Source organism: Anomaloglossus baeobatrachus, chromosome 7 (assembly GCF_048569485.1).
Source record: "Anomaloglossus baeobatrachus isolate aAnoBae1 chromosome 7, aAnoBae1.hap1, whole genome shotgun sequence".
Taxonomy (NCBI): domain Eukaryota; kingdom Metazoa; phylum Chordata; class Amphibia; order Anura; family Aromobatidae; genus Anomaloglossus; species Anomaloglossus baeobatrachus.
In genome coordinates, this window is record NC_134359.1 from 280,414,734 (window position 1) to 280,440,652 (window position 25,919).

A 25,919-nucleotide genomic window follows, 5' to 3' on the forward strand; every position below is an offset into this window, starting at 1 on the left:
TGCCAGATTCTTAAAGGTTTCCAGAGTAAAGATACCCAGGTAAAAAAAGCAGTAAGACTCCCTCAAATTGTCCACCTCCAGCTTTTAACACACCCTATATCACACATACTGCATCTCATAGGGTGGTCTAGTGGTTAGTGATAATATTCATGGTGAATGATCAATAATTAAAGGGTTCTTCCCATCTCCATAGTTGGATAATTCTTTTACAATTTACTGTTTATTAAAATTTACAGCCATTGTTGAGCTATTAACACTTTTTTCTTTTGTTTACAGCCCGTTGCCTAGGAGACCGACCACCGCTGCTGTCTAGTTGTAAGCACAGCGCTGAAGCTGGCCGGGATTAGGAGGTAGCAGCGCGCTCCAGCAATCCTGGCTAGCTTTAAAGTAGCGCTTACAAGCTCAAAAGAAAAGAGCTTGTAGGCAGTGGCCATGTTTGGCCTCCACAGCTAAATAGCAGTGGTGGACGGTCACCTAGGCAACAAGCTATAAACAAAAGCATAGTTTTAATATCTGAAGAATGACTGCAAAATTTAACAAGTAAATTGCAAAGGTGCTTGTTTTTACACTCGCCTATGGAGATATGAATAACCCTTTAATACCCCTGGTGGTTTAATATATTGGGGGAATAACCCTTTAATACCCCTGGTGGTTTAATATATTGGGGGAATAACCCTGTAATACCCCTGATGGTTAAATATTTTGGGGGAATAACCCTGTAATACCCCTGATGGTTTAATATATTGGGGAATAACCCTTTAATACCCCTGATGGTTAAATATTTTGGGGGAATAACCCTGTAATACCCCTGATGGTTTAATATATTGGGGAATAACCCTTTAATACCCCTGATGGTTTAATATATTGGGGAATAACCCTTTAATACCCCTGATGGTTTAATATATTGGGGGAATAACCCTGTAATACCCCTGATGGTTTAATATATTGGGGGAATAACCCTGTAATACCCCTGATGGTTTAATATATTGGGGGAATAACCCTTTAATACCCCTGATGGTTTATTATATTGGGGGAATAACCCTTTAATACCCCTGGTGGTTTAATATATTGGGGGAATAACCCTTTAATACCCCTGGTGGTTTAATATTTTGGGGGGAATAACCCTGTAATACCCCTGATGGTTTAATATATTGGGGGAATAACCCTGTAATACCCCTGATGGTTTAATATATTGGGGGAATAACCCTTTAATACCCCTGATGGTTTATTATATTGGGGGAATAACCCTTTAATACCCCTGGTGGTTTAATATATTGGGGGAATAACCCTTTAATACCCCTGGTGGTTTAATATTTTGGGGGGAATAACCCTGTAATACCCCTGATGGTTTAATATATTGGGGGAATAACCCTGTAATACCCCTGATGGTTTAATATATTGGGGGAATAACCCTGTAATACCCCTGATGGTTTAATATATTGGGGGAATAACCCTTTAATACCCCTGATGGTTTATTATATTGGGGGAATAACCCTTTAATACCCCTGGTGGTTTAATATATTGGGGGAATAACCCTTTAATACCCCTGATGGTTTAATATATTGGGGGAATAACCCTTTAATACCCCTGGTGGTTTAATATATTGGTGGTTAATATATTGATGGGGATTTGGGGATTTGGATGATGATATCTATTAATGGGTTATTCCTAATGCAGAGATTTATGACCTATCCTTTTGGGTCCCCCTATCACCACCTACCCAGCTAAGTATATGATTGAGCGCAGGCACCTCTGCAGTCATTCTCCCCATGAATTTGGCAGTCTGCGGCCTCCTCACTAGGTGGGATTGGGGTGAGGTGGGATCACAGGTGACACTTGACATTCATGGCTTATCTTATGTATATGCTGTACAGCCAATACCCAATAAATCAGACTGGTCCACATCTGTATTAGGCTATTATCCCTGGTGGGCTAGAGTCATTTAATGGACAATCCCCCGGTTAGTTTAGGATGGTGATAGTTAGTGCGGGTGGTACGTAGATGATGTGTATATATTTATTTTGTGTTGTTTTATAGTGGAATGGAGTTTGTCGTCATCTTTCTCCCCCAACGTGGGAGAAGTCGTCATCGAGAAGCTAAGAAACCTGCAGTTCAACATCCGGGGTCTTGTTTCAGTAAGATTTTTTTTCTTTTGTGCAAATCTATACTGAATATATAATGAAACAGAATGTGGTTTTTATCCCGAAATTATTTGTGCAACTTTTCTCCTATTTTTTTTCCATTCATCATCATTTCCAAAAACTAGAAAACTTGTGAATGGTGGGAATGTTTCTCCATTTTTAAAAAAACTTTTTCAAAGCCATAACTTCCTACCTGCTATGCTGGGAGTTGTAGTTCTACAACAGCTGCATACCCTGTGTGTTAATGAAAGGCTTTTGTTTTTCCTCCTTGTGCACGGAGGGTATAAGTCTTCCACTAAGCCGTATCCATTATACTGGTGATAATGAACGGCGTATCCCCGGCAGAGCCGCCTTGTCTGGTGGCGCAGCCTTCTCCTGGCGAGACGCTGGCAGAGCAGATGGGCTGCAGACAATGCAGCAGGTGAATGCACATTTGCAAGGTCTGGGAACTAATGACCAAATTCCTAATTACGTCTCCTGCAAATTCCCGATCCCCTTCTTCCATGTACAGATAATATTAGGCCCTTGATTCAGGCGTCTCCTACAAGTGTCTGTCGTTACTCCCACCCCCGTCCTTTATCCCTACGCTCATAATAAATCAGGACTTGGCCACTCGCCACCTACAGATCAAAACCCTCTCACCAGCTCCATAGCTAATTGGAGAACAGGAGCTGTGACTCCACTCAGTCACCTTTTCTATCTCTAGGGCTCAACCCCTACAGTGAGCAAGGTCACGGGCTGGTCGGGGGCGGTGAGCCGAGCTGTTTTATCTCGATGAGAGCGGCATGACAGCTGTATCTCCAGCCCCAAATCACTGCCACCAGTGCAGGATTGTGTCTACACTGGGATCTAGAGACCCCCCCATACAGACAGTCGGGCGAGATAACTGCCGGACGAACGATCAGCAGCACCACTCATCAACCGACATCCATCACACTAATTGCAAAGGCCAGCCAATCCTTTTGTTCTCTATAAGAAAAGCCACCGGCAGAGATGTCTGGTAGCAACCACAGGATTGCTCTCTCAAGCTAGCGCTCTTCTGTATTGGACAGTCGGGCGAGATAACGGCCGGACAATCATCAGAACCACTCATCAACCAACATTCATCACACTAACTGCAAAGGCCGGACGATCCTTTTGTTCTTTGTAAGAAAAGTCGCCGGCAGAGATGTCTGGCAGCAGCTACAGGATCGCTCTCTCAAGCCAGCGTTCTTTTGTATTGGACAGTTGGGTGAAATAACTGGCGGACAAATGATCAGCAGAACCATCCTTCAACCGACATCCATCACACTAACTGCAAAGGCCAGCTGATCCTTTTGTTCTCTATAAAACGCCGGCAGAGATATCTGGCAGCAGCTACAGGATCGTTCTCTCAAGCCAGTGCTCCTCTGTATTAGACAGTCGGGCGAGATAACTGCTGGATGAATGATCAGCAGAACCACTCATCAACCGACATCCATCACACTAACTGCAAAGGCCGGCCGATCCTTTCTCTAAAAGAAAAGCCGCTGGCAAAGATGTCTGGCAGCAACCACAGGATTGCTCTCTCAAGCCAGTGCTCTTCTGTATTAGACAGTCGGGTGAGATAACTGCCAGACGAACGATCCGCAGACCTACTCATCAACCGACATCCATCACACTAACTGCAAAGCCCCCAAACACCTTAGTCACCAAGCTACTGACAAAGCAACCTGCAAAACTTCAGCACAGACACGATTGCATACATTACATGGCTTCTCAGTGCGGAGATTAACACTGAAACGTTCCTCAGCTGTGATAAGGCAGGTGTGACATTCCGGATGTTGGCATGTGTTACACAACACAATTCCATTGATTCCTGGCTCACGTTACATAGGAGCTGACAGCGCTGGAGCTCAATCACAAAGGCAGCTGATGCCCTGAAGAATATCTGCGGCTTCTACATGATTCTTGCAATGTTCCTCTGTTATTCCTCCTGGAAATGTATGAATAATTTAACGACTGGATGTTACTTATGCATTTGTCAACAATTTCACAGTAAAAGGCAGTGGGGTAGTAGGGGGCACAGAAAGACCTGCTGCGGGCAATGTGATACCACACTGGGCAGGTCACAAGGCAAGCGATTGGGCACATGGTGGCATGGCCTATATGGACTATTAGGGTACGGTTCTACTTGCGCATAGCTTTTGATGTGAGAGCATTGGAAGAGATATGCTATAGATCCTCTGCTGCGGGTGTCAGCCGAGGGTCATGCGACTGATGCAATCTTGCAATCGGATCACAGCTGTGGAGAAGAGGGGGGAGCACGTTCTCCCCATCTCCTCCCTGGCTGTCTCTGCGTACATCGCACTGCGGTCAGATAACATGCAAGTGCAGTGCGATGTTTCACACGCTCCCATAGACTTGTATGGGGGTGTGTGAGCCGAGGGTCATGTGACTGTGATGCAATCTTGCGATCGGATCACAGCTGCGGAGAAGGGGGGGCACTTTCTCTCCTCCCTGGCTGTCTCTGTGTACATCGCACTGCGGTCGGATGACATGTGAGTACAGTGCTATGTTTCACACGCTCCCATAGACGTGTATGGGGGGGTGTGAGCCGAGACTCACTGCCAAACGCAGCATGCTGCGATTCATTTCTCAGGCTGATATGGCAGGAGAAATCAATCACAGATGGACACTGCCCTATAGTTTTGCACTGGTGCGAGTGCAGTACAATGTTTTATCGGATGTTACTCGTTTGTGCAAAACGCAAATGGAACCACGCCCTAAGGGTCACTAGATGGATCCAAATCTCTCCCAGCTTCTGGATCGGTTCTGCTCCGTAACATGATACTTTGCATGCACCATGCGTGACAAATGTGGCAGTATTGGTGTAGTAGTGCACGATACATGTGTCGTTCTAATATATACGATCATTCACAGGGCACAAGATATTACGTTCAGGTGTCTGCATATAATATGAAGGGATGGGGGTCTCCGCAGACGTCGCTCCCAGCGTTTGCCATCCCGTCTAGTAAGTGTATTATATTCTCTCCGCTCCTCAGACCCCCTTATTTTTCTTGTTTTTTAGTTGATGAGAGGACACTGTAAATAACCAAATATATATCTATGATCGCCATATATATCAAATGGGAATAAAACTACATGTGGACTATTGTCATGGGACAAAAAATGGATCATATAGGCATCAGTGCACCTGAAGAAGTCGAGGTTTCGCTTTATTTTTAGTCTTTTTCAGGCCCTATTTTCCATGAAGTATACTCTCTTCCACTTTGCCTCAATGGTGTAGCTTTCCTTCTCCTTCTCTTCCGTGGTTCTGAAAGCTAGGATTTGTGGGAGATGGTTCCGTCTATAATAGGCCTTGTATATTTAAAGGGAACCTGTCAAGTCCAGAAACTCAATTTATCTGCAGATATGTAGGAATCTGCAGGTAAGTGGCATCTAAACCCTGTGTAGCCGGCTAACTGGAGCAGCAACTACAGGATGAAAGCCGCTCGCTTCCAGTCATTTGGATGGTGCAGGGGCTCACTGTACAGTGAGTGCGCTGTAATCATGCCCAAATACACTGTGGAGCAAGCTGTCAATCAATGTATGTGTGTAGTGCGTATTCAGAGCAGGCTCAAAGTGCTAGAGACTGATTATAGCTGCGCTCACTGAGCAATGACTACACGGATGACTGGAAAAAAGCAGCTGCAGGGAGAATAAAACTTTTTTTTTTTCCTGATGCCACTGCTCCACTACGCCGGGTACACAGGATGTAAACTACATTTACCTGCAGATTACCCCTAAAGCTGCAGATAATTACTATTTCGGGACGTGACAGGTTCCCTGTAAAGGGCACTGAAGAGATGATATTTCCTGCATATTTAAACTAGTATTAAAGGGGTATTTTCATCTCCAGCATCTCATTCCAATATGTGGTAGATGTAAAAATAATAATATAACAAATCACTCCAATTAGAAATGTAGTATAGTTCTCCTGATTAGCTATGTCTCTCACCTCATGTGCAGGGCATTGCAGCTTAGGTATCCATAGTTACAACCTCTGTTAACTAACTGTCACTATATGAGTGGTCATAACCATGGATACCTAATCTGCAATGCCCTGCACATGAGCTAAGTGACAGCTAATCAGGAGAACTATACTACATTTATAATTGGAGGTATTTGCTATTATTATTATTATTATTATTATTATTATTATTATTTTATTACACCTACTACATAATGGGATAGGATCTTGGAGACTGGAATACCCCTTTAAGTTTATCTTTCCGTTTTGTGTTTACAGTTTTTATGCATACCTATGTGTTTCCATGGTTACACACTACAGTCCAGTGTCTTTGCTTATTTTTTGCTTGCTATTTCCTAATCCTAGCCTACATAGGAAGACTGGAATGGGCTGAAATGCCCAGAATCACAGACAAGGCTAAGTGCTATGCTGATCTCAGAAGCCCCATGGAAGTACACGGGGGCTACATAAACCGCATAGTGTGCTCGGCTTCTTCCGCAATCCTGAGCACCTCTGGCTGTTGTATACAGAAATGTATAACTATCTCTTCTTTAAAAGTAGTCTATCAGCACTAAATGACTGTGCAAACCAAGCACAGGCACCCGATGCACCCTTGGCGAGGTCGCACAGATCAATGCACTTTCCCACTTATTAGTATTCTCTCTCAGGGGTATGGAAAACAAGTAGGTAGGAAGGTGCCCTGAGATGTTCGGCTTTGCCAATGGTCCACTGAGCGTCTGTGCTTGGTTTGCACAGTCTTTTAGTGCTGACAGATTCCCTCTGATATACTGATGTACACTGGCCAAAGAGGTCTCCCTAACTTGGTAAGGAAACAGCAAGACGAAACACATGACCGCAGTATCTGACTACACTTACAGTTTGTTTGTAGTCTGTAACCATGGAGACCCAATCATGTGCATAGAAGCTGTGGACACAATAAAATTTAACTTTATGCAAAATTAGTTTATATTTTAGCTCCAATTTATTAAAGCAAAAATATAAAATGGTGTAAGGGTATAAATAGATACAAAGAACATTAATACATGACATCTTGGTATTATAATGGGGGCAAGATGAATGCATCATCATTATTTTTGTTATTCTCTAGACTGGCGTGAGTATGATGGTCGGCCGCCAAGAAGAAGGGGCCAGGCAGAAGCCCTAGATCTTCTGCTCAATCAGGTGAAGACCGGTCACCAGCATTGTGTATGCCACGGTAAGATGTCGCCGACCACTGCGAGAGTCAACACGTTTCCCTGCATTGCTTTGTACTGAATTGCGCAGTGGTCTTTTAGAGGTTGGTCTACACAGAGCCAGGGCGAGATGGTCTTTTAGGGGGTAGTCTACACAGAGCCAGGACGAGGTGATCTTTTAGGGGGTGGTCTACACAGAGCCAAGGCAAGGTGGTCTTTTAGGGGCTGGTCTACACAGAGCCAGGGCGAGGTCGTCTTTAAGGGGGTGGTCTACACAGAGCCAGAGCGAGATGGTCTTTTAGGGGTTGGTCTAAACAGAGCCAGTGCGAGGTGGTCTTTTAGGGGCTGGTCTACACAGAGCCGGGGCAAGATGATCTTTTAGGGGTTGGTCTACACAGAGCCAGGGCGAGGTGGTCTTTTAGGGGGTGGTCTACACAGAGCCAGGGTGAGGTGGTCTTTTAGGGGGTGGTCTACACAGAGCCAGAGCGAGATGGTCTTTTAGGGGTTGGTCTACAAAGAGCCAGTGCGAGGTGGTCTTTTAGGGGATGGTCTACACAGAGCCGGGGCAAGATGATCTTTTAGGGGTTGGTCTACACCAGTGTTTCTCAACTCCAGTCCTCAAGACCCACTAACAGGTCAGGTTTTCTGGATTTCCTTCGTATTGCACAGGTGATGGACTTATTTCCTATGCAATGCTGAGAAAATCCTGAAAACATGATCTGTTGGTGGGTCTCGAGGACTGGAGTTGAGAAACACTGGTCTACACAGAGCCAGGGCGAGGTGGTCTTTTAGGGGGTAGTCTACACAGAGCCAGGGCGAGGTGGTCTTTTCGAGGTTGGGCTACACAAAGCCAGGGCGAGATGGTCTATTAGGGGGTGATCTACACAGAGCCGAGGCAAGGTGGTCTTCGTGGACGTTTCATTCTATACTTGTAATATTCAGATGTTGTTTCTGTTCCAGAGCCGTTCAAGAACCAGCCGCAGAGCAGAAAACATTCAATGTCCAAAAGCCTGAAACATCTCTTTCACCCAAGCAGCAAGTTCCTAAAAGGCCTCAGGAGGTATTGTACAAGCCGGGGGGACATCTGGGCCCATCGCCTGTGTGATGTTACCTATCGGAGCTTTCATGCGGTGTTTTGTGGTGTCTGTCGGAGGTATACGTCTGGAGAATTTCCCAATGTATGGCTCTGAGCTGGACTGTAGCTCAAGATTTGGTTTCTACACCGGTAGTCCCTAATCATTGAATAGACAGTGGTAGGAAAAGCACATGGTATGTGCCGCCTTAGGAACATACAAAGAGCGTAGATCAAAGGGAACCTGTCATGTAAATGAGTCTGAACTGCGAACAGCACGGAATAGAGAAGAAGCTGAGCAGAATGATATATCAGGTTGTAGGACAAGATTCAGTATAATTTGCAGTTTATTCATGGTGTTTGTATAGGAGTCCAGTGGGTGGTCCTACTAGTGATTGATAGCTGTCAGTCCTCAGGTGACATTGCATTCAGATAGCTGTCAATCACTATTAGGACCGCCCACCAGACTCATATGCAAAGACCAGGTATTTCAGTGATACCCAGTCATACAGGATACATTACCAGTCACTGAAATCCCTGCTGTTTGTATATGATCAGGCATATTCAATAAAGACTATTTTCCTGCACCCTTTCCCACATGCTTGTAGATCAATCTGATCAGCTTCTCCTGCCTGCGCGTCCCCGTCTCCCTTTATCTGAGCTGTATCTGTTCCATTGTTGTCTTTCCAGGGGTCTGTATCTGGCGTCCATATTCTATAAGGATGACAATATTCTAGTGACTCATGAAGACCAGATCCCGGTGGTGGAGATCGATGACTCCTACTCCTGTCTCCTGATGCAGGATTTCCTATGGTTTACTAAGGTGAGATGGGTGTAATGGCCGAGGTCACAGCCCAACCTTCACATTCAACAGCTCCACACACATGTGATTTAGGCAGCGCCATTGCAATGAGTTTTCCGCTTTTTCCAGGCACATTTAACCCTGCATTGCTTCCCCCTCCAGGTCTCCTGTATGTGGGACGACATCTTGTGGCTACGACAGTGCGTCACGGTGTCACAATCCTCCTGCTCCTGCATCCTGCAAACTCGCTTTAAAATGCTGCTAGCAGTGTCCCAGATGCAGGTACGAAGCCCAATGTAAACTGTCACCTTCCACGTCTACCGCAATGAACTCCAGGGGGCTAATCTTCATTTACACGAGGGATCCATTCTGGCATGGAGGCGCCTCTATTGCAAAATGGTTCCAAGTTTCTTCATGGGATACAAAGTTGTAAATGATCTCAAAAAAGCTGAAACGTTGGCATTTTTTTATTTCCCTAAAACTGAAGTCACTGTTTACCACGAATCACAGAGGACTCCATATTGTTGTGGAGCTCTAGCTTTTTTGTGTAAGCTGATTCCAGTCTCCTATTTGTGTTCCATGTCATGATTATACCATGCATGCTGCTATTATCCTTCCCCAGGCTCTGTAGAAGCCGCACTTGTCAGGCCCGGTCTCTGTACAATGGCCTCAGGCAGGTGACCTGAACATCACATAGGCCGTATTTACAGACCTTGCTTACAGGCAAGCACTGCATCTAGCGTAGGTGAGCCTAGGCCTATGCGGTATAGCACTGTGCCTGCCTAGGCTGGATACACTGCTGACCTACACTGGGTGCAGTGCTCACCTATGCTGTATAGCACTGTGCCTACCTAGGCTGGATACACTGCTGACCTACACTGGGTGCAGTGCTCACCTATGCGGTATAGCACTGTGCCTGCCTAGGCTGGATGCAGTGCTCACCTACACTGGGTGCAGTGCTCACCTATGCGGTATAGCACTGTGCCTGCCTAGGCTGGATGCAGTGCTCACCTACACTGGGTGCAGTGCTCACCTATGCGGTATAGCACTGTGCCTGCCTAGGCTGGATACACTGCTGACCTACACTGGATGCAGTGCTCACCTATGCGGTATAGCACTGTGCCTGCCTAGGCTGGATGCAGTGCTCACCTATGCGGTATAGCACTGTGCTTGCCTAGGCTGGATGCACTGCTGACCTACACTGGATGCAGTGCTCACCTATGCGGTATAGCACTGTGCTTGCCTAGGCTGGATGCACTGCTGACCTACACTGGATGCAGTGCTCACCTATGCAGTATAGCACTGTGCCTGCCTAGGCTGGATGCACTGCTGACCTACACTGGATGCAGTGCTCACCTATGCGGTATAGCACTGTGCCTGCCTAGGCTGGATGCAGTGCTCACCTATGCGGTATAGCACTGTGCTTGCCTAGGCTGGATGCACTGCTGACCTACACTGGATGCAGTGCTCACCTATGCGGTATAGCACTGTACCTGCCTAGGCTGGATGCACTGCTGACCTACACTGGATGCAGTGCTCACCTATGCGGTATAGCACTGTACCTGCCTAGGCTGGATGCACTGCTGACCTACACTGGATGCAGTGCTCACCTATGCGGTATAGCACTGTGCCTGCCTAGGCTGGATGCACTGCTGACCTACACTGGATGCAGTGCTCACCTATGCGGTATAGCACTGTGCTTGCCTAGACTGGATGCACTGCTGACCTACACTGGATGCAGTGCTCACCTATGCGGTATAGCACTGTGCCTGCCTAGGCTGGATGCACTGCTGACCTACACTGGGTGCAGTGCTCACCTATGTGGTATAGCACTGTGCCTGCCTAGGCTGGATGCACTGCTGACCTACACTGGGTGCAGTGCTCACCTATGCTGTATACAGTAACTAATTCACACACATATAGAACCAGAAGCAAAGATATAACAGAGTAAATCTTTATTGAAACCAAATAAAGCAATAAATGGGGGTGCAGAAATAAGACAGTACAATAGGTGGCGTACCAGAGCGGTAGAGAGATGGTATCCGGTATGTGGAAAGTAAGAAGAATCTATACAGCCTCAAAAGGGAAAACTGCACAATCCACAGAATAATCAGTCAGACTTAATAAGACCCTGTGGCAGTAAATATACCCAGTATGGCAAAATATTAGAATGTATACATAACCGGAGGACACAAAACTCACCTCAATAATGGCGCCAGGTCCCGCCTACGCACGTTTCGGCGCTAGCCTTCGTCAGGGGGGCATCAGTTATATATCCATTCTATTGTACCTATGGGGTGGTGGTACTTTCTCTCATACTTTGAGTGACCACTATAATCACTCTTCTTGGTACTCAATATAAGACATTTTTTGGCTGAATATTTGTTGTGTATACAGTAACTGCCTAGGCTGGATACAGTGCTGACCCACACTGGATGCAGTGTAGACCTATGCCTGGTGTAGTGCTCACCTATCCTGTATACAGTGCTTGTCCTGGCTGGATACAGTGCAAACGTATGTCTGGTGCAGTGCTCGTCTATAGTGTATACAGTGCCTGCCTAGGCTGGATGCAGTGCTTGACCTATGCCAGAGGTGCAATGTCCGCGTATGCTGTATACAGTGCCTGCCTGTGCTATATACAGTAACTGCCTAGGCCGGATGCAGTGCATACCTATGCCGGGTGCAGTGCTCGCCAATGTGTGACTGACCTGGCTGGATACAGTGCAAACCTATGCTGTATACAGTGCCTGCCTAGGCTGGTTACAGTGCAGACCTATGCCAGGTACAGTGCTCGCGTATGCTGTGTATAGTGCCTGCCTATGCTATATACAGTAACTGCCTAGGCTGGTTACAGTGCAGACCTATGCCAGGTACAGTGCTCGCGTATGCTGTGTATAGTGCCTGCCTATGCTATATACAGTAACTGCTTAGGCTGGATGCAGTGCAGACCTATGTCAAGTGCAGTGCTCGCCTACGCTGTATACAGTGCCTGCCTAGGCTGGATGCAGTGCAGACCTATGTCGAGTGCAGTGCTCGCCTAGGCTGTATACAGTGCCTGCCTAGGCTGGATGCAGTGTAATGCCTGTAAGTAAAGTCTGTAAATATGGTTTATTTGTTGTTGCACAATATTACTTTCACTCATTGAAAACACAAATAGTTCTTTAAAAGAAAAAGTGAACATCTTAAGCTGGTGTCACACATAACGACGACGACAACGACGTCGCTGCAACGTCACCATATTCTGTGACGTAGCAGCGACCATAGATGATCGTTAGTAAGCTGTCAAACATGTTATAAAAAGCAGCGACGGAGCAGCGATCATAGCGACGTCGACGGTCGTTGTGTGGTTTCAGACGTAGCGTAGCGTCGCTGCTGCGGTGTCAAACACAAGGATTATCAGCTTATCAGCATGGCGCAGCGGGATAGCAGCGATCAAAAAATGACCTGGAGCATTCAGGTGCGAGCAACGATTTCGCAGCAGGGGTCTGATCGTTGTTATGTGTCACACACAGCGACGTCGCTGTTGAGGTCGCTGCAACGTCACAGAATATGGTGACGTTGCAGCGACGTCGTTGTCGTCGTCGTTATGTGTGACACCAGCTTTAAGTATAAAGAGTATCAGACAGCAGTAGAAGCTTTATTATCCCAAAATCTGAAACCCCCTTTAAATTCCACTGGCGGTGAGAAACCTGTCCTATTACTGTGCAGGACGAGCTGGACGGCAATGAGTCCGGTCATGGCCATCAGCTGCTGCATATCTGACAGCATATCGGGTGTTCTATGTGTCATGGTGACCCTCTGCCCCCCCTTCTCCATCGCCAGGGTCTTCTAGGATTCCAGGACCTGGGACAAGTGTTCTTTGAGCCGATTAAAGATAAACAGGGAAATATTCTGATTGTGACTCTGAAGGAGGTGAAGCTGAGCCAAACTCTGGAGAACGTGCGCTGGATGCCCGTCTTCAAACTGCAGACTCACAGGAAGTCTATCTCATCCCCGGACGAGCCCAGCTCCCTGGACGTCCTGCTGATGACGCTGCATGTGAGTTGACCTTCTCGGCTTACAGTAGTTGGAGGAAGGAAGTGAGCGAGGTGTGTTATCTCCAGGAATGTGTTCTGATCTGACCTGTCACTCCAAATGCACACATGTATCCATCCAAGAGGCCAATCCAGCGCCTCATTTACAGGAGAGGAAATCAAATATTATACCCATTCCCTATTTATTCCTTATTAACTAGTTTTTTCCTTCCGTGCATCTAAAATAAAAAATAAAGCAACTTTGCAAAATGTTTGGTAAAAAAAAATATACTACCACCATATTGTATCTACAGCACCATAAGCAAGATTTGGTGCAAAACGATTTGCAGGACCAGGTCCATTGGCCACGTCGGTGATCCATGGTACAAAGGAATTGCCTCCTATCTCCCTTCTCTTTTTTATGTTACCCCGGATGTCGGGGAGGTGAGAGGCGCCATTATATGGGTCTTATCCAGTGTCCACAGATTACCAACGTGGTCGAAGGACCAGATCCTGCTAATTAATTTGCACCAACTCTAATGCAGACCTGCATATTAGTAAGGAACAGCCTGGACAGATGAAAGTGTTCCCCATAGATGTAACATATACTGGACTGCGCCGAGGATTGCCATCTAAAAGAGGGGGGGGGAGTTGTTCTTTCCATGAACCCTGTATTTACCATACCCAGTACTAGTAATTGCCAACCAACAGCAATAGTGCCCTCTCTCCAAAGGTCCCACAACCGTTTCTGTCTCCGAGTCCTATGACTTTATGTAGTTGGGAGTATGACGGCAAGAGGACACGACTACACAGGGTTTGTTTATAGTCTATATTCATGCATTGGAGCAATAAACATACAGCCATGTAGGCAAGGATGTCAGCCTAGAGGCGGACACATCATTAGTGCAAACTGTGCAGCTGCACAAGGGCCCATTAGTTTAGGGGGCCACTGTCATCGTAAAAGCAGTTTACTTCTGCACATAAGGGCAGGTGCTAATAAACTCCATAGCCCAGAAGTACTGATGGATTGTTATACCAAAATAATATGTGCTTTACAATGAGCTTTTGGATAGGAGGGGGCTCATATTTACTACTGTCTGTGTCCACCACTGTGCCAGGAAAGTCTTTGTTAGCCTATTCTCATAGCAAAGGGCATGGATTGTGCTGATATTACCTGGGTTTGAGGTTGCACTGACCATGAGACATCTGACAATGTATGAAGATCTCTAACCCTTGCTATACTCGCTGACTTCACTCCAGGACAAGATGGCTTATCACAAAAGAAGCAGCCAGGCTTTGCCTCCTGGCCTGTATTTGGGATATCTGAAGCTGTGCAGTGCCGTAGACCAGATCCGCGTGCTGGTGCCCGATAGATTACCAAATATCCTATGCCACGTGAAGATCAGAGCCAACGCAAATGTGTCCAGGTGAGTAGATATGGACGTATGTATATAGGTGCAGGTCCGGTCTTGTTCTTGTGCCCTGGTCATTTTCTTTTTCCATCGGCCTATGGTGGGTGCTATGACCACCTCACTTTTACTTGGGGAAGCACAATCACAAATAGGTCAATCAAGGTTCTTCTAATGTATATGGACACCTTAAAGGGGCAATCTGGGCTACTCACTTCCACATGAGAAGGTGATTAGCACTGACGACACCACGGTGTGCGCACTTCTGGGACGGGTGTAGTGATGACACCACGGTGCACACACTTCTGGGACGGGTGCAGTGATGACACCACGGTGCGCACACTTCTGGGACGGGTGCAGTGATGATACCACGGTGCACACACTTCTGGGATGGGTGCAGTGATGACACCACGAAGCACACACTTCTGGGACGGCTGCAATGATGACACCACAGTGCGCACACTTCTGGGACGGGTGTAGTGATGACACCACAGTGTGCACACTTCTGGGACGGGTGTAGTGATGACACCACGGTGCGCACAATTCTGGGACGGGTGCAGTGATGATACCACGGTGCACACACTTCTGGAATGAGTGCAGTGATGATACCACGGTGCACACACTTCTGGGACGGGTGCAGTGATGACACCACGAAGCACACACTTCTGGGACGGCTGCAATGATGACACCACAGTGCGCACACTTCTGTGACGGGTGTAGTGATGACAACACAGTGCGCACACTTCTGGGACGAGTGCAGTGATGACACCATGGTGCGCACACTTCTGGAATGGGTGCAGTGATGACACCACGGTGCGCACACTTCTTGGATGGGTGCAGTGATGACACTACAGTGCGCACACTTCTGGGACGGGTGTAGTGATGACACCACGGTGCACACACTTCTGGGACGGGTGTAGTGATGACAACACAGTGCGCACACTTCTGGGATGGGTGCAGTGATGACACCATGGTGCGCACACTTCTGGAATGGGTGCAATGATGACACCACAGTGCACACACTTCTGGGACGGCTGCAATGATGACACCACAGTGCGCACACTTCTGGGATGGGTGTAGTGATGACACCACGGTGCGCACACTTCTGGGACGGGTGCAGTGATGACACCACAGTGCGCACACTTCTGGGACGAGTGCAATGATGACACCACGTTGCACACACTTCTGGGACGGGTGTAGTGATGACACCATGGTGCACACACTTCTGGGACGGGTGTAGTGATGACACCATGGTGCACACACTTCTGGGATGGGTTCAGTGATGACACCACGGTGCGCACACTTCTGGGACGAGTGCAGTGATGACACCACGGTGCGCACACTTCTGGGATGGGTGTAGTGATGACACCACAGTGCGCACACTTCTGGGATGAGTGCAGTGATGACACCACGGTTAGCACACTTCTGGGATGGGTTCAGTGATGACACCACGGTGCGCACACTTCTGGGATGGGTGCAGTGATGACACCACAGTGCACACACTTCTGGGACGAGTGCAATGATGACACCACGGTGCACACACTTCTGGGACGAGTGCAATGATGACACCACGGTGCACACACTTCTGGGACGAGTGCAATGATGACACCACGGTGCGCACACTTCTGGGACGGGTGCAGTGATGACACCACGGTGCACACACTTCTGGGATGGGTGCAGTGATGACACCACGGTGCACACACTTCTGGGATGGGTGCAGTGATGACACCATGGTGCACACACTTCTGGGATGGGTGTAGTGATGACACCACGGTGCGCACACTTCTGGGATGGGTGCAGTGATGACACCACGGTGCGCACACTTCTGGGATGGGTGCAGTGATGACACCATGGTGCGCCCCCTCTGGGACGGGTGCAGAATAGCTGTCCATGGTACACACATCCTGGCAGGTACGTTATTACCCAATGCAGATGTAGTCGGTGCCAGGCATCCCCCTTTTTCTCTCTTGGATGTGATCTCTGGTGCCACCGTAGTCTTAGTGGCATACATTGCAGGAGCATTTGCCATTTTTGTCTCCCTGAACTCTAACCGGAGCCTTGGAGTTTTGTGTTTTTTCATGGAAGTGAATCTTAGAAGAAATATTTGTGGTTCGCGTTGTGCAGCCTTTACACAGAGCCCATGCAGCAGTGCCAACAATAAGAGATGTGTCCTAACATTTCAATACATTTCCAAATATTTGTCTCCATATTATTGGAGTCGGGATCCTGCTTCCTGCGTGCGGTGGACGTATGTAAACATTTATTGGAAGAGTCATTGTAAACGTTTAGAGAGAAAGTGATGGTCCACAGAGCGTCCTGGTCAGGGAGGTGCTGTATTCTCCAAAATAGATAAAACACTTAGGTCTTCTCGGCGATACACTGGAGCCTTGTTACTGTAACCAGAGACGCTTCTTATTTTTGCTCATGTAAACAGACTAAGTGGTCATCGGCCATTCTGTACATCCATTCTGGGTTTCCAGCATCATTAAAGCCAAATCTTCTATTTCTATATTCCAAGGAGGCGCTTTCATGTTACCCTGCAGCCGTCTTTAGTGTGTTTTGCAGGATGTATGAGAACCGCACAACTTCCTATATCGGTGACCACCATTGGAGAATGTGGAGCTTCATGCGCTTAAAGGGCTTGTTCTACAATTACAGTGTCCGTGTCTGAACCTTCTCCTGCAACCTCGGCACTAAGTGACACCATACTTTCATTGCAGATGGCGTTAGGTGATGCTTTGGCCTGTTTTACATTGGTTCTGCCCAGACAGGGAAACTATTTCTTGCTGATTATCTGTCATAATCAGCTCTTTGCTATCAGTCTTGGGCAGGAACACTCCCTATTTAAACCTCTTGCAGCTACTTCTAGCCTGCCAGTTATAGCTTGTTCTAGCCTGCCAGTTATAGCTTGTTCTAGCCTGCCAGTTATAGCTTGTTCTAGCCTGCCCGTTATAGCTTGTTCTAGCCTGCCAGTTATAGCTTGTTCTAGCCTGCCCGTTATAGCTTGTTCTAGCCTGCCCGTTATAGCTTGTTCTAGCCTGCCCGTTATAGCTTGTTCTAGCCTGCCAGTTATAGCTTGTTCTAGCCTGCCAGTTATAGCTTGTTCTAGCCTGCCAGTTATAGCTTGTTCTAGCCTGCCAGTTATAGCTTGTTCGAGCCTGCCAGTTATAGCTTGTTCTAGCCTGCCAGTTATAGCTTGTTCTAGCCTGCCCGTTATAGCTTGTTCTAGCCTGCCCGTTATAGCTTGTTCTAGCCTGCCAGTTATAGCTTGTTCTAGCCTGCCAGTTATAGCTTGTTCTAGCCTGCCAGTTATAGCTTGTTCTATCCCGCCCATTATAGCTTGTTCTAGCCTGCCAGTTATAGCTTGTTCTAGCCTGCCAGTTATAGTTTGTTCTAGCCTGCCAGTTATAGTTTGTTCTAGCCTGCCCGTTATAGCTTGTTCTAGCCTGCCCGTTATAGCTTGTTCTAGCCTGCCCGTTATAGCTTGTTCTATCCTGCCCGTTATAGCTTGTTCTATCCTGACAGTTATAGCTTGTTCTATACTGCTGTGTTGCTGGGTCTAGACCTTGTTTTTTTCTATGCCGCACAATTCTGTCTCTGATTTTGATTTCCTGGTAACGTGATGCCTTGAAAACACTTATCTCTGCCAGCTCACTCCACCGGCCAGCAGCCACTCAGTGAACTTAACTCAGAGGGACCTGCATAGGTCTCAATCCTTTAGGCTGGATTAAACGGTGAAGGCTAGTGTTTCCCTGAGTGCCTTGTTCAAAGCCTGTGTGATGCCTTTTTTAAGAGTGGCCACAAACAGAGCATCATAGCAAATAACTTCTCACTTCTACACAAGATATGTAATACATATTCAATGGCTAGAATCCCCACCGTTCACAAGAACAATACTGTGCCCCTGGTCTGAACTAAACTGTCATTGCGTGTGTGCACTGACGCTCACTTCATTGTATATAGGACTGAATGAGAGCCTAATACAGGCTATGGCTGTCTCCGTCAGTCCCATAGACAATACATAAAATAGCAGTGCGCAAGTGTGACCTTGGCTTGATTAATTTGAGGGGTGCAGGACCCCTGACCTCATGTTTGGTGGTAGATGATATATTGTAATTGAGGGACAACCCCTTTTTAGGGGTTTTATAAACAGCAGATTGGTTTCTTGTACCCTATGGAAAGCTCAAAAGCTTCCTATGGGGCAGTACCGTAGAGATGAAGGGCTTCTATAGGTCACACCATGGAGACCAATTTGCAAGAGCACATGACATCCAATACAATATGGGCTGCATCATGCCTTTTACATAAACTTTCAGGTTACAGACTGTTGATGTCATTGATGCAATGAAAAAGGAAAAGATTGCAATGAAAGGATATCCAAGATCCAATATGAAAGAAGCCGCTTACAATGGTGTAAGATTAAAAAAGTAGTTATGCCCACCTCCCCAACCCCCTGCGCCCCCTTAGCCTTCACTTCCCTGGTTCCCCGCCAGTCTTTGATGACCCAGCTCCAGCCATGATGTGTCGACACAATAAGTGACCTTGTCAATGTTGACCTGCTACTGCCGGAGCAGAAAAACATAGATCGGGGACCAGGTAAGCATTGACGCAGGAGGAGCCGGGCACTGGTAAGGACAGGGTTTTGGTTTTTACTCCATTGAAAGTTAATTTCATGAGGTTGAACCCCTTTAAAGGGAACCGATCAGGATGATTAAACAAATATATGGCTGTATAGGTCATAAGAAAACAATACAAATGATAAAGGTTTTGTAGCAATCGGATGCGCCTGTGCTGAGAAATCAAGCTTTGAAATAATATGCAAATTAGCCTTTAAGTGCATAGTGGGCGTGTTGATGCACCTGACACAGACACGCCCCCAATGCACTTTGAAGCTAATTTGCATCTGACTTCATAGCTCGATTTCATTAGTAACATTTTGCTGATGGGTTCACTTTTAGGTTTCTTGCCAACTGCGAAGTCACAGGGGCAGGTTGATATTACTGTAAGAACTTGCCTCTTTTTTTAAGATACACCGTGTCACTTTTGTGCAAGGCCTGCCTTATGTATTGCACCTCCTTCACTTGGATGGCACGGACCTCCAATAACAGATGCTAGGGGCAGAGGTGGTGCTATTGTAGAAATAGAAAACAATACACTCTTTTTTGCAATAATAAATAGTAAATAGATCTTTATAGCATTAAAATCGTTTTCAATTGGATCCGTTCGCACAAGGTAAAAGAATAAAAAAAGAAGTGAGCTCCAAATTTCTGTGTCAACCTTAATGATGTCTATATCGGTCGGCGTTCCTGTGTGCCCCTATTTATATCCATATTTGACAGTAATGTAATGAGAGCTCTCAGTTACACTCAGTTATGAAAGCCGCGCATTGCTGTCTATCAATATTTACTTTAGCGCTGTGCTGGGTCTGGATCCCGGCGGCTCCTGTACCGGACTAATCGCGGACTGGTGTGCGCTCAGGGGGCGGCACTGCTATCTGCAGATAGCGGGACTAATATTAGCCATTTAAAAAAATGAATAAATAAATAATGACTTCTAAATCCACAAAGGGGATAGAATACCAGGACACTTCCTATAGTGCGCCCCGGCCGGGGCATTGAAGGATCCGCATTGACTCACCAGTGTGCTTCTATTTAAAGCTCCATATGATCGGAGCAGCTTAGCCGGGTCCTGGAAAGCTCAGGTTCTTGCTAGTGATGGCTTTCTCCACTCCGGGATACATTTCATCGTGCATTCAGCTGTCTTCTGCATTCAGCTCCAGGAGTGACGGAGGACATGGCCCGATCACATACAATACAAGCCCAGGGCTTTGCTTATATAGGGCTGTCCTCTGTCTTAAGATTAAGGCAGTTTACCAATTGCCCTCCTTATTTTAATACTTCCTAAAGGAATATTTATAGTTAACTATCTGTAGTACCCGACATTGCCCATGATAGTAACTAAAGCGGGCTTTACACGCTACGATATTTCTAGCAATTACTGGCGATATCGTACGCAAAAGCACCTGTCCCCGTCGTGCATGCGATATTATGTGATCGTTGCCGCAGCGTCACACACACTTACCTGGTCGGCGTCGTCGCTGTGACTGTCGATCAATCCCTCCCTCAAGGGGGAGGTGCGTTCGACGTCACTAAGCGCCCGGCCAATCAAAGTGGAGGGGCGGAGATGAGCGGGACGAACATCCCGCCCACCTCCTTCCTTCCTCATTGCGGCCGGTGGCAGGTAAGGTGAGGTTCCTCGCTCCTGCGGTATCACACGTAGCGATGTGTGACGCCGCAGGAACGACGAACAACATCTATAAACAACCATTAACAATTGTTGGTTTTAGGACGACCTCTCACTGGTGAATGATTTTCAGCACTTTGGAGGACATTTAAGGTCGCTGGTCAGTGTCACATGCTGTGATATCGTTAATGACGCCGGATGTGCGTCACTAACAAGGTGACCCCGACAATAAAACATTAACTATATCGTAGCGTGTAAAGCCCCCTTAAGTGTCTCTATGTCTCTATGCCACTCTCACTCTCTGTCTGTCTGTCCCCCCCCTCTGTCTGTTTCCCTCTCTGTCTGTCTGCCTCTCAGTCCCCCTCTCTATCTCTGTCTGTCCCCCTCTCAGTCTGTCTCTGTCTGTCCCCCTCTGTCTCTGTGTGTCCCCCTCTGTCTCTGTGTGTCCCCCTCTGTCTCTGTCTGTTTTCCTCCCTCTGTCTGTCCGCCTCTCTGTCTCTGTTCCCCGCTCTGTCTGTCTGTTTCCCTCCCACTCTGTCTCTCCGCCTCTCTGTCTCTATCTGTCCCCCTCTGTCTCTGTGTCCCCCCCCTCTGTCTGTTTTCCTCCCTCTCTGTCTGTCCGCCTCTCTGTCTCTGTCCCCCTCTCTGTCTCTGTCCCCCTCTGTCTGTCTGTTTCCCTCCCTCTCTGTCTGTCTCTCCGCCTCTCTATCTGTCTGTCCCCCTCTGTCTCTGTCTGTCCCCCGCTCTGTCTGTCTCCCTCCCTCTCTGTCTCTCCGCCTCTGTCTGTGTCCCTCTCTGTCTGTCCCCCTGTCTCTGTCTGTCCCCCGCTCTGTCTGTCTCCCCGCCTCTGTCTGTTTCCCTCTCTGTCTCTGTCTGTCCCCCTCTCTGTCTGTCCCCCTCTGTCTGTCTGTCCCCCACTCTGTCTCTGTCCCACTCTGTCTCTGTCTATCCCCCTCTCTGTCTGTCCCCCTCTGTCTGTCCCCCTCTCTGTCTCTGTCTATCCCCCTCTCTGTCTGTCCCCCTCTCTGTCTCTGTCTGTCCCCCTCTCTGTCTCTGTCTGTCCCCCTCTCTGTCTCTGTCTGTCCCCCTCTCTGTCTCTGTCTGTCCCACTCTGTCTCTGTCTGTCCCCCTCTCTGTCTCTGTCTGTCCCCCTCTCTGTCTCTGTCTGTCCCCCTCTCTGTCTCTGTCTGTCCCCCTCTCTGTCTCTGTCTGTCCCCCTCTCTGTCTCTGTCTGTCCCCCTCTCTGTCTCTGTCTGTCCCCCTCTCTGTCTCTGTCTGTCCCCCTCTCTGTCTCTGTCTGTCCCCCTCTCTGTCTCTGTCTGTCCCCCTCTCTGTCTCTGTCTGTCCCCCTCTCTGTCTCTGTCTGTCCCCCTCTCTGTCTCTGTCTGTCCCCCTCTCTGTCTCTGTCTGTCCCCCTCTCTGTCTGTCTGTCCCCCTCTCTGTCTCTGTCCCCCTCTCTGTCTCTGTCCCCCTCTCTGTCTGTCCCCCTCTCTGTCTCTGTCCCCCTCTCTGTCTCTGTCCCCCTCTCTGTCTCTGTCCCCCTCTCTGTCTCTGTCCCCCTCTCTGTCTCTGTCCCCCTCTCTGTCTCTGTCCCCCTCTCTGTCTCTGTCCCCCTCTCTGTCTCTGTCTGTCCCTGTCCCCCTCTCTGTCTCTGTCTGTCCCTGTCCCACTCTCTATCTCAGTCGTTATTTTACCTGGTGGAAACATGAATCAGAAGGGGTGGTCCTAGTAGTGGACAACTTCTCCTCTTTATCTCACTTATTTGTGATGATTTTAAAATATATATTTTTACCAGCATTGGTTCTGTTTATTTTCTGATATAGAGCTCCAAATCCACTGTATTGACATATGAGTACAATGTTCAATTTCTGTCTGCTTGTAGTCACCACTAAACATAATAATAAAACCATATGTGGTGAGCTCCCTCTAGTGGTGACTGCAGACAGACCGTGTTACATACTTTAAAGGGAATCTGTCAGCAGGTTTTTGCTACCTCATCTGAGAGCAGCATGATGTAGGCAAAGAGATCCTGAGTTCAATGATGTATCACTTAGATTAGTGGCTGCAGCTGTTCTGACACAGTGAAAGATTTGAGTTTTTTTATGTAAAAGAGCTCTGAGAGCTGCCCCCGCCCCCACACCAGGCTTTCAGTGCACATTTCCATACACAGAAGCTGCTAATCACAGAAGGAGCGAAGTTGGACTATAACTGCTGCTGAGACCCACTAATGATAAAGATAAGAGGCTTAAGCTAATATTGCAGGTAAAGAAAAAAAGACTGAGATAACAGACACAGGGCTGAAGTCTCTGTTTTAACACTTGCAGCATGTTGTATGCAGATTGCATACCTTGAAGTCACCTGGCCGAGACAGTCATGGCTCTTTATATGACACCCTCCAGGTTTTCGACATCAGCTGAGATCCTACAAGTGCTCTGTTCTGCTTCCCCCATTACTAGGGGTTTTTAGGGATGTATATGATAAGTAGCACATTGACAATATAACCAATAATCTTGGATTTCTAGATGGCGACTACCCAATGACTGATCCTGAAGATGACGCCCCTATTCCGGTTATTACCTGATGACAGCATTGTAGTCAGGGATGTTCTCCATGGCCGGGATGATGTATGGTTCCCTCTCGGGGAGACACATTCAGGTCACTCTGATCACAGCCTGGAGTCGTCCTGTAGAGAATGAAGGAACATGGTTTTAAATAGGAGCGTGGAAGTACAGGAAATGGTGTGAGTGTAAAAGGATCATTTGCTGGCTGAACAAACAGGCTCTAGTTAGGGCTTAGCACGGATGAGCACAAGAACCTTTCTGCAAACATCTGCTATTACATAAATTCTAACAGCACTAGGGCAGAAGTCAATCCACTCAGACATATTCATTATCAAATATAATATCACTATATGCGAAATTACAAGAAAGGTAATATATAATGTACATAGCAGCACTATAAGGGCACGGTTTATACTTCTGTCAATTCTCCAAGAATAAAAAAAAAAACAAATGACTTTGAATATATTCCTTAATCCTTGTGTCTGGGAGATATCGTGAGCCATCGTACTATCCGGTAGGCTTTCATACTGATATTAGTAGATCAGACAGGGTGGACAGCAGTGTGAGCAGCTTCTTCTTACCTCAGCACCACTGGCATATCCAGTATTGGATTGAACAGACAGGGTAGACAGCAGTGTGATTAGCCTCTTCTTAGCTCAGCACTTCTGGTATCTTTAATATTAAATCAGGATCAGATAGACAAAGTGGATAGCAGAGTGAGTAGCCTCTTCTTACCTCAGCACCCCTGGTATCTTTAATTTTAGATCAGATAGACAAGGTAGATAGCAGAGTGAGCATCCTTTTCTTACCTCAGCACCCCTGATATATCCAGTATTGGCTCAGATACACAGGGTGGTGAACAGCAGTGTGAGCAGCCTCTTCTTACCTCACCACGGCTGGAATCTCCAGTATTAGATCAGATACACAGGGTGGTGAACAGCAGTGTGAGCATCTTCTTCTTACCTCAACACCTCTGGTTTCTCCAGTGTTGGATCAGATAGACAGGGTGGACAGCAGTGTGAGTAGCCTCTTCTTACCTCAGCACCACTGGTATGTCCTGTATTAGATCAGATAGAGGCTGCTCACACTGCTGTCCAACCTATCTGATCCAATACTGGAGATACCAGGGGTGCTGAGGTAAGAAGAGGCTGCTCACACTGCTGTCCACCCTATCTTCTTACCTCAGCACGTCTGGTATCTCCAGTATTGGATCAGATAGGTTGGACAGCAGTGTGAGCAGCCTCTTCTTACCTCAGCACCCCTGGTATCTCCTGTATTAGATCAGATAGAGGCTACTCACACTGCTGTCCACCCTATCTTCTTACATCAGCACGTCTGGTATCTCCAGTATTGGATCAGATAGACAGGGTGGCTAGCAGTGTGAGCAGCTTCGTCTTACCTCAGCACCCCTGGTATGTCCATTATTGGATTAGATAGGTTGGACAGCAGTGTGAGCAGCCTCTTCTTACCTTAGCACCACTGGTATGTCCTGTAGTAGATCAGATAGAGGCTTCTCACACTGTTGTCCACCCTAACTTCTTACCTCAGCACATCTGATATCTCCAGTATTAGATCAGATAGACGGGGTGGCTAGCAGTGTGAGCAGCCTCTTCTTACCTCAGCACCCCTGGAATCTCCAGTACTAATACATATACAGAACTCTGCTGCATGCACACTCCATTCTGCTGCGTACACACGTGCTTAGGATAAGCGCAGAATGATCAGTAGACTGTAATTTTTCTCGGTAGCACAAATCCTGTTTCTTGCCGAGAACAAACGATTATTTTTAAGCAAGCTTGAAAGTAAATACATTCATCGAATCTACGTTTACCTCGTTGATCGGGTGATTGGGGATCTGTTTACACCGCCCAATAATCGGGAAATGATCGTCCAGTGTAACTCAATGTTTGATCTCACCTTAGGGCACATCATCAGTGCACACATATTTTGTTAGCATAGCTTTCCCAGCGAGTCGTAGTATCGTTTGGCTTAAGAATTTTGCAAGATGTATAGACGGGCATCACCCTAGACTTGGAATGGGTGGAGACACCTTACACTACACCGCGCAGCATGCTCAGTTTACCTTCACCATGCCAAAGTCGTTTCACTGAGGCACGTACCCGGCCACTGTGCTCTATTTAGGTCCTCGGCTAGCTTCCACCTTCCCCCATCCACCGGCGCGGAGAGCGCACACACGTGCACACGTTGCACATTTGAAATTCACTCATGTTTCAGGATTTTAATCCCACCATCATCGGTTGCCTGGATGGACAGAATTGAAATATCTGCCTGTAGTATCACCTGTCGCTGCTTTTCCCCCATGGTCACTAATCCATGTGCACAGGGTTAAGCCATGAGAACTGAGGCTGCAAATTTTTTCTGATCTGTCTGTATCTGGGGGATTTAACCCAGTCAATCCCCGAAGCCCCTGAACAGCTCCTAAGGCGCCATTCATTCTGCATCGTCTGAGCACATATTTCGGCACAGGGTTCTG

The 25,919-nt window shown here is 47.3% G+C and overlaps 1 protein-coding gene across 7 annotated transcripts in view; it reads left to right on the top strand.

Moving 5' to 3' along the window:
* LOC142245496 (ankyrin repeat and fibronectin type-III domain-containing protein 1-like) overlaps positions 1-25,919 on the top strand; it is a 257,525-nt gene that overhangs the window by 211,978 nt on the left and 19,628 nt on the right. For all 7 annotated transcript variants that reach the window (XM_075318239.1, XM_075318240.1, XM_075318241.1 and 4 more), the window contains 8 exons: positions 2,038-2,135; positions 5,043-5,133; positions 7,241-7,348; positions 8,286-8,385; positions 9,088-9,220; positions 9,362-9,481; positions 13,022-13,237; positions 14,473-14,639. In XM_075318239.1, the coding sequence (XP_075174354.1) occupies positions 2,038-2,135; positions 5,043-5,133; positions 7,241-7,348; positions 8,286-8,385; positions 9,088-9,220; positions 9,362-9,481; positions 13,022-13,237; positions 14,473-14,639 (1,033 nt within the window). The remainder of the gene's footprint in view (positions 1-2,037; positions 2,136-5,042; positions 5,134-7,240; positions 7,349-8,285; positions 8,386-9,087; positions 9,221-9,361; positions 9,482-13,021; positions 13,238-14,472; positions 14,640-25,919) is intronic.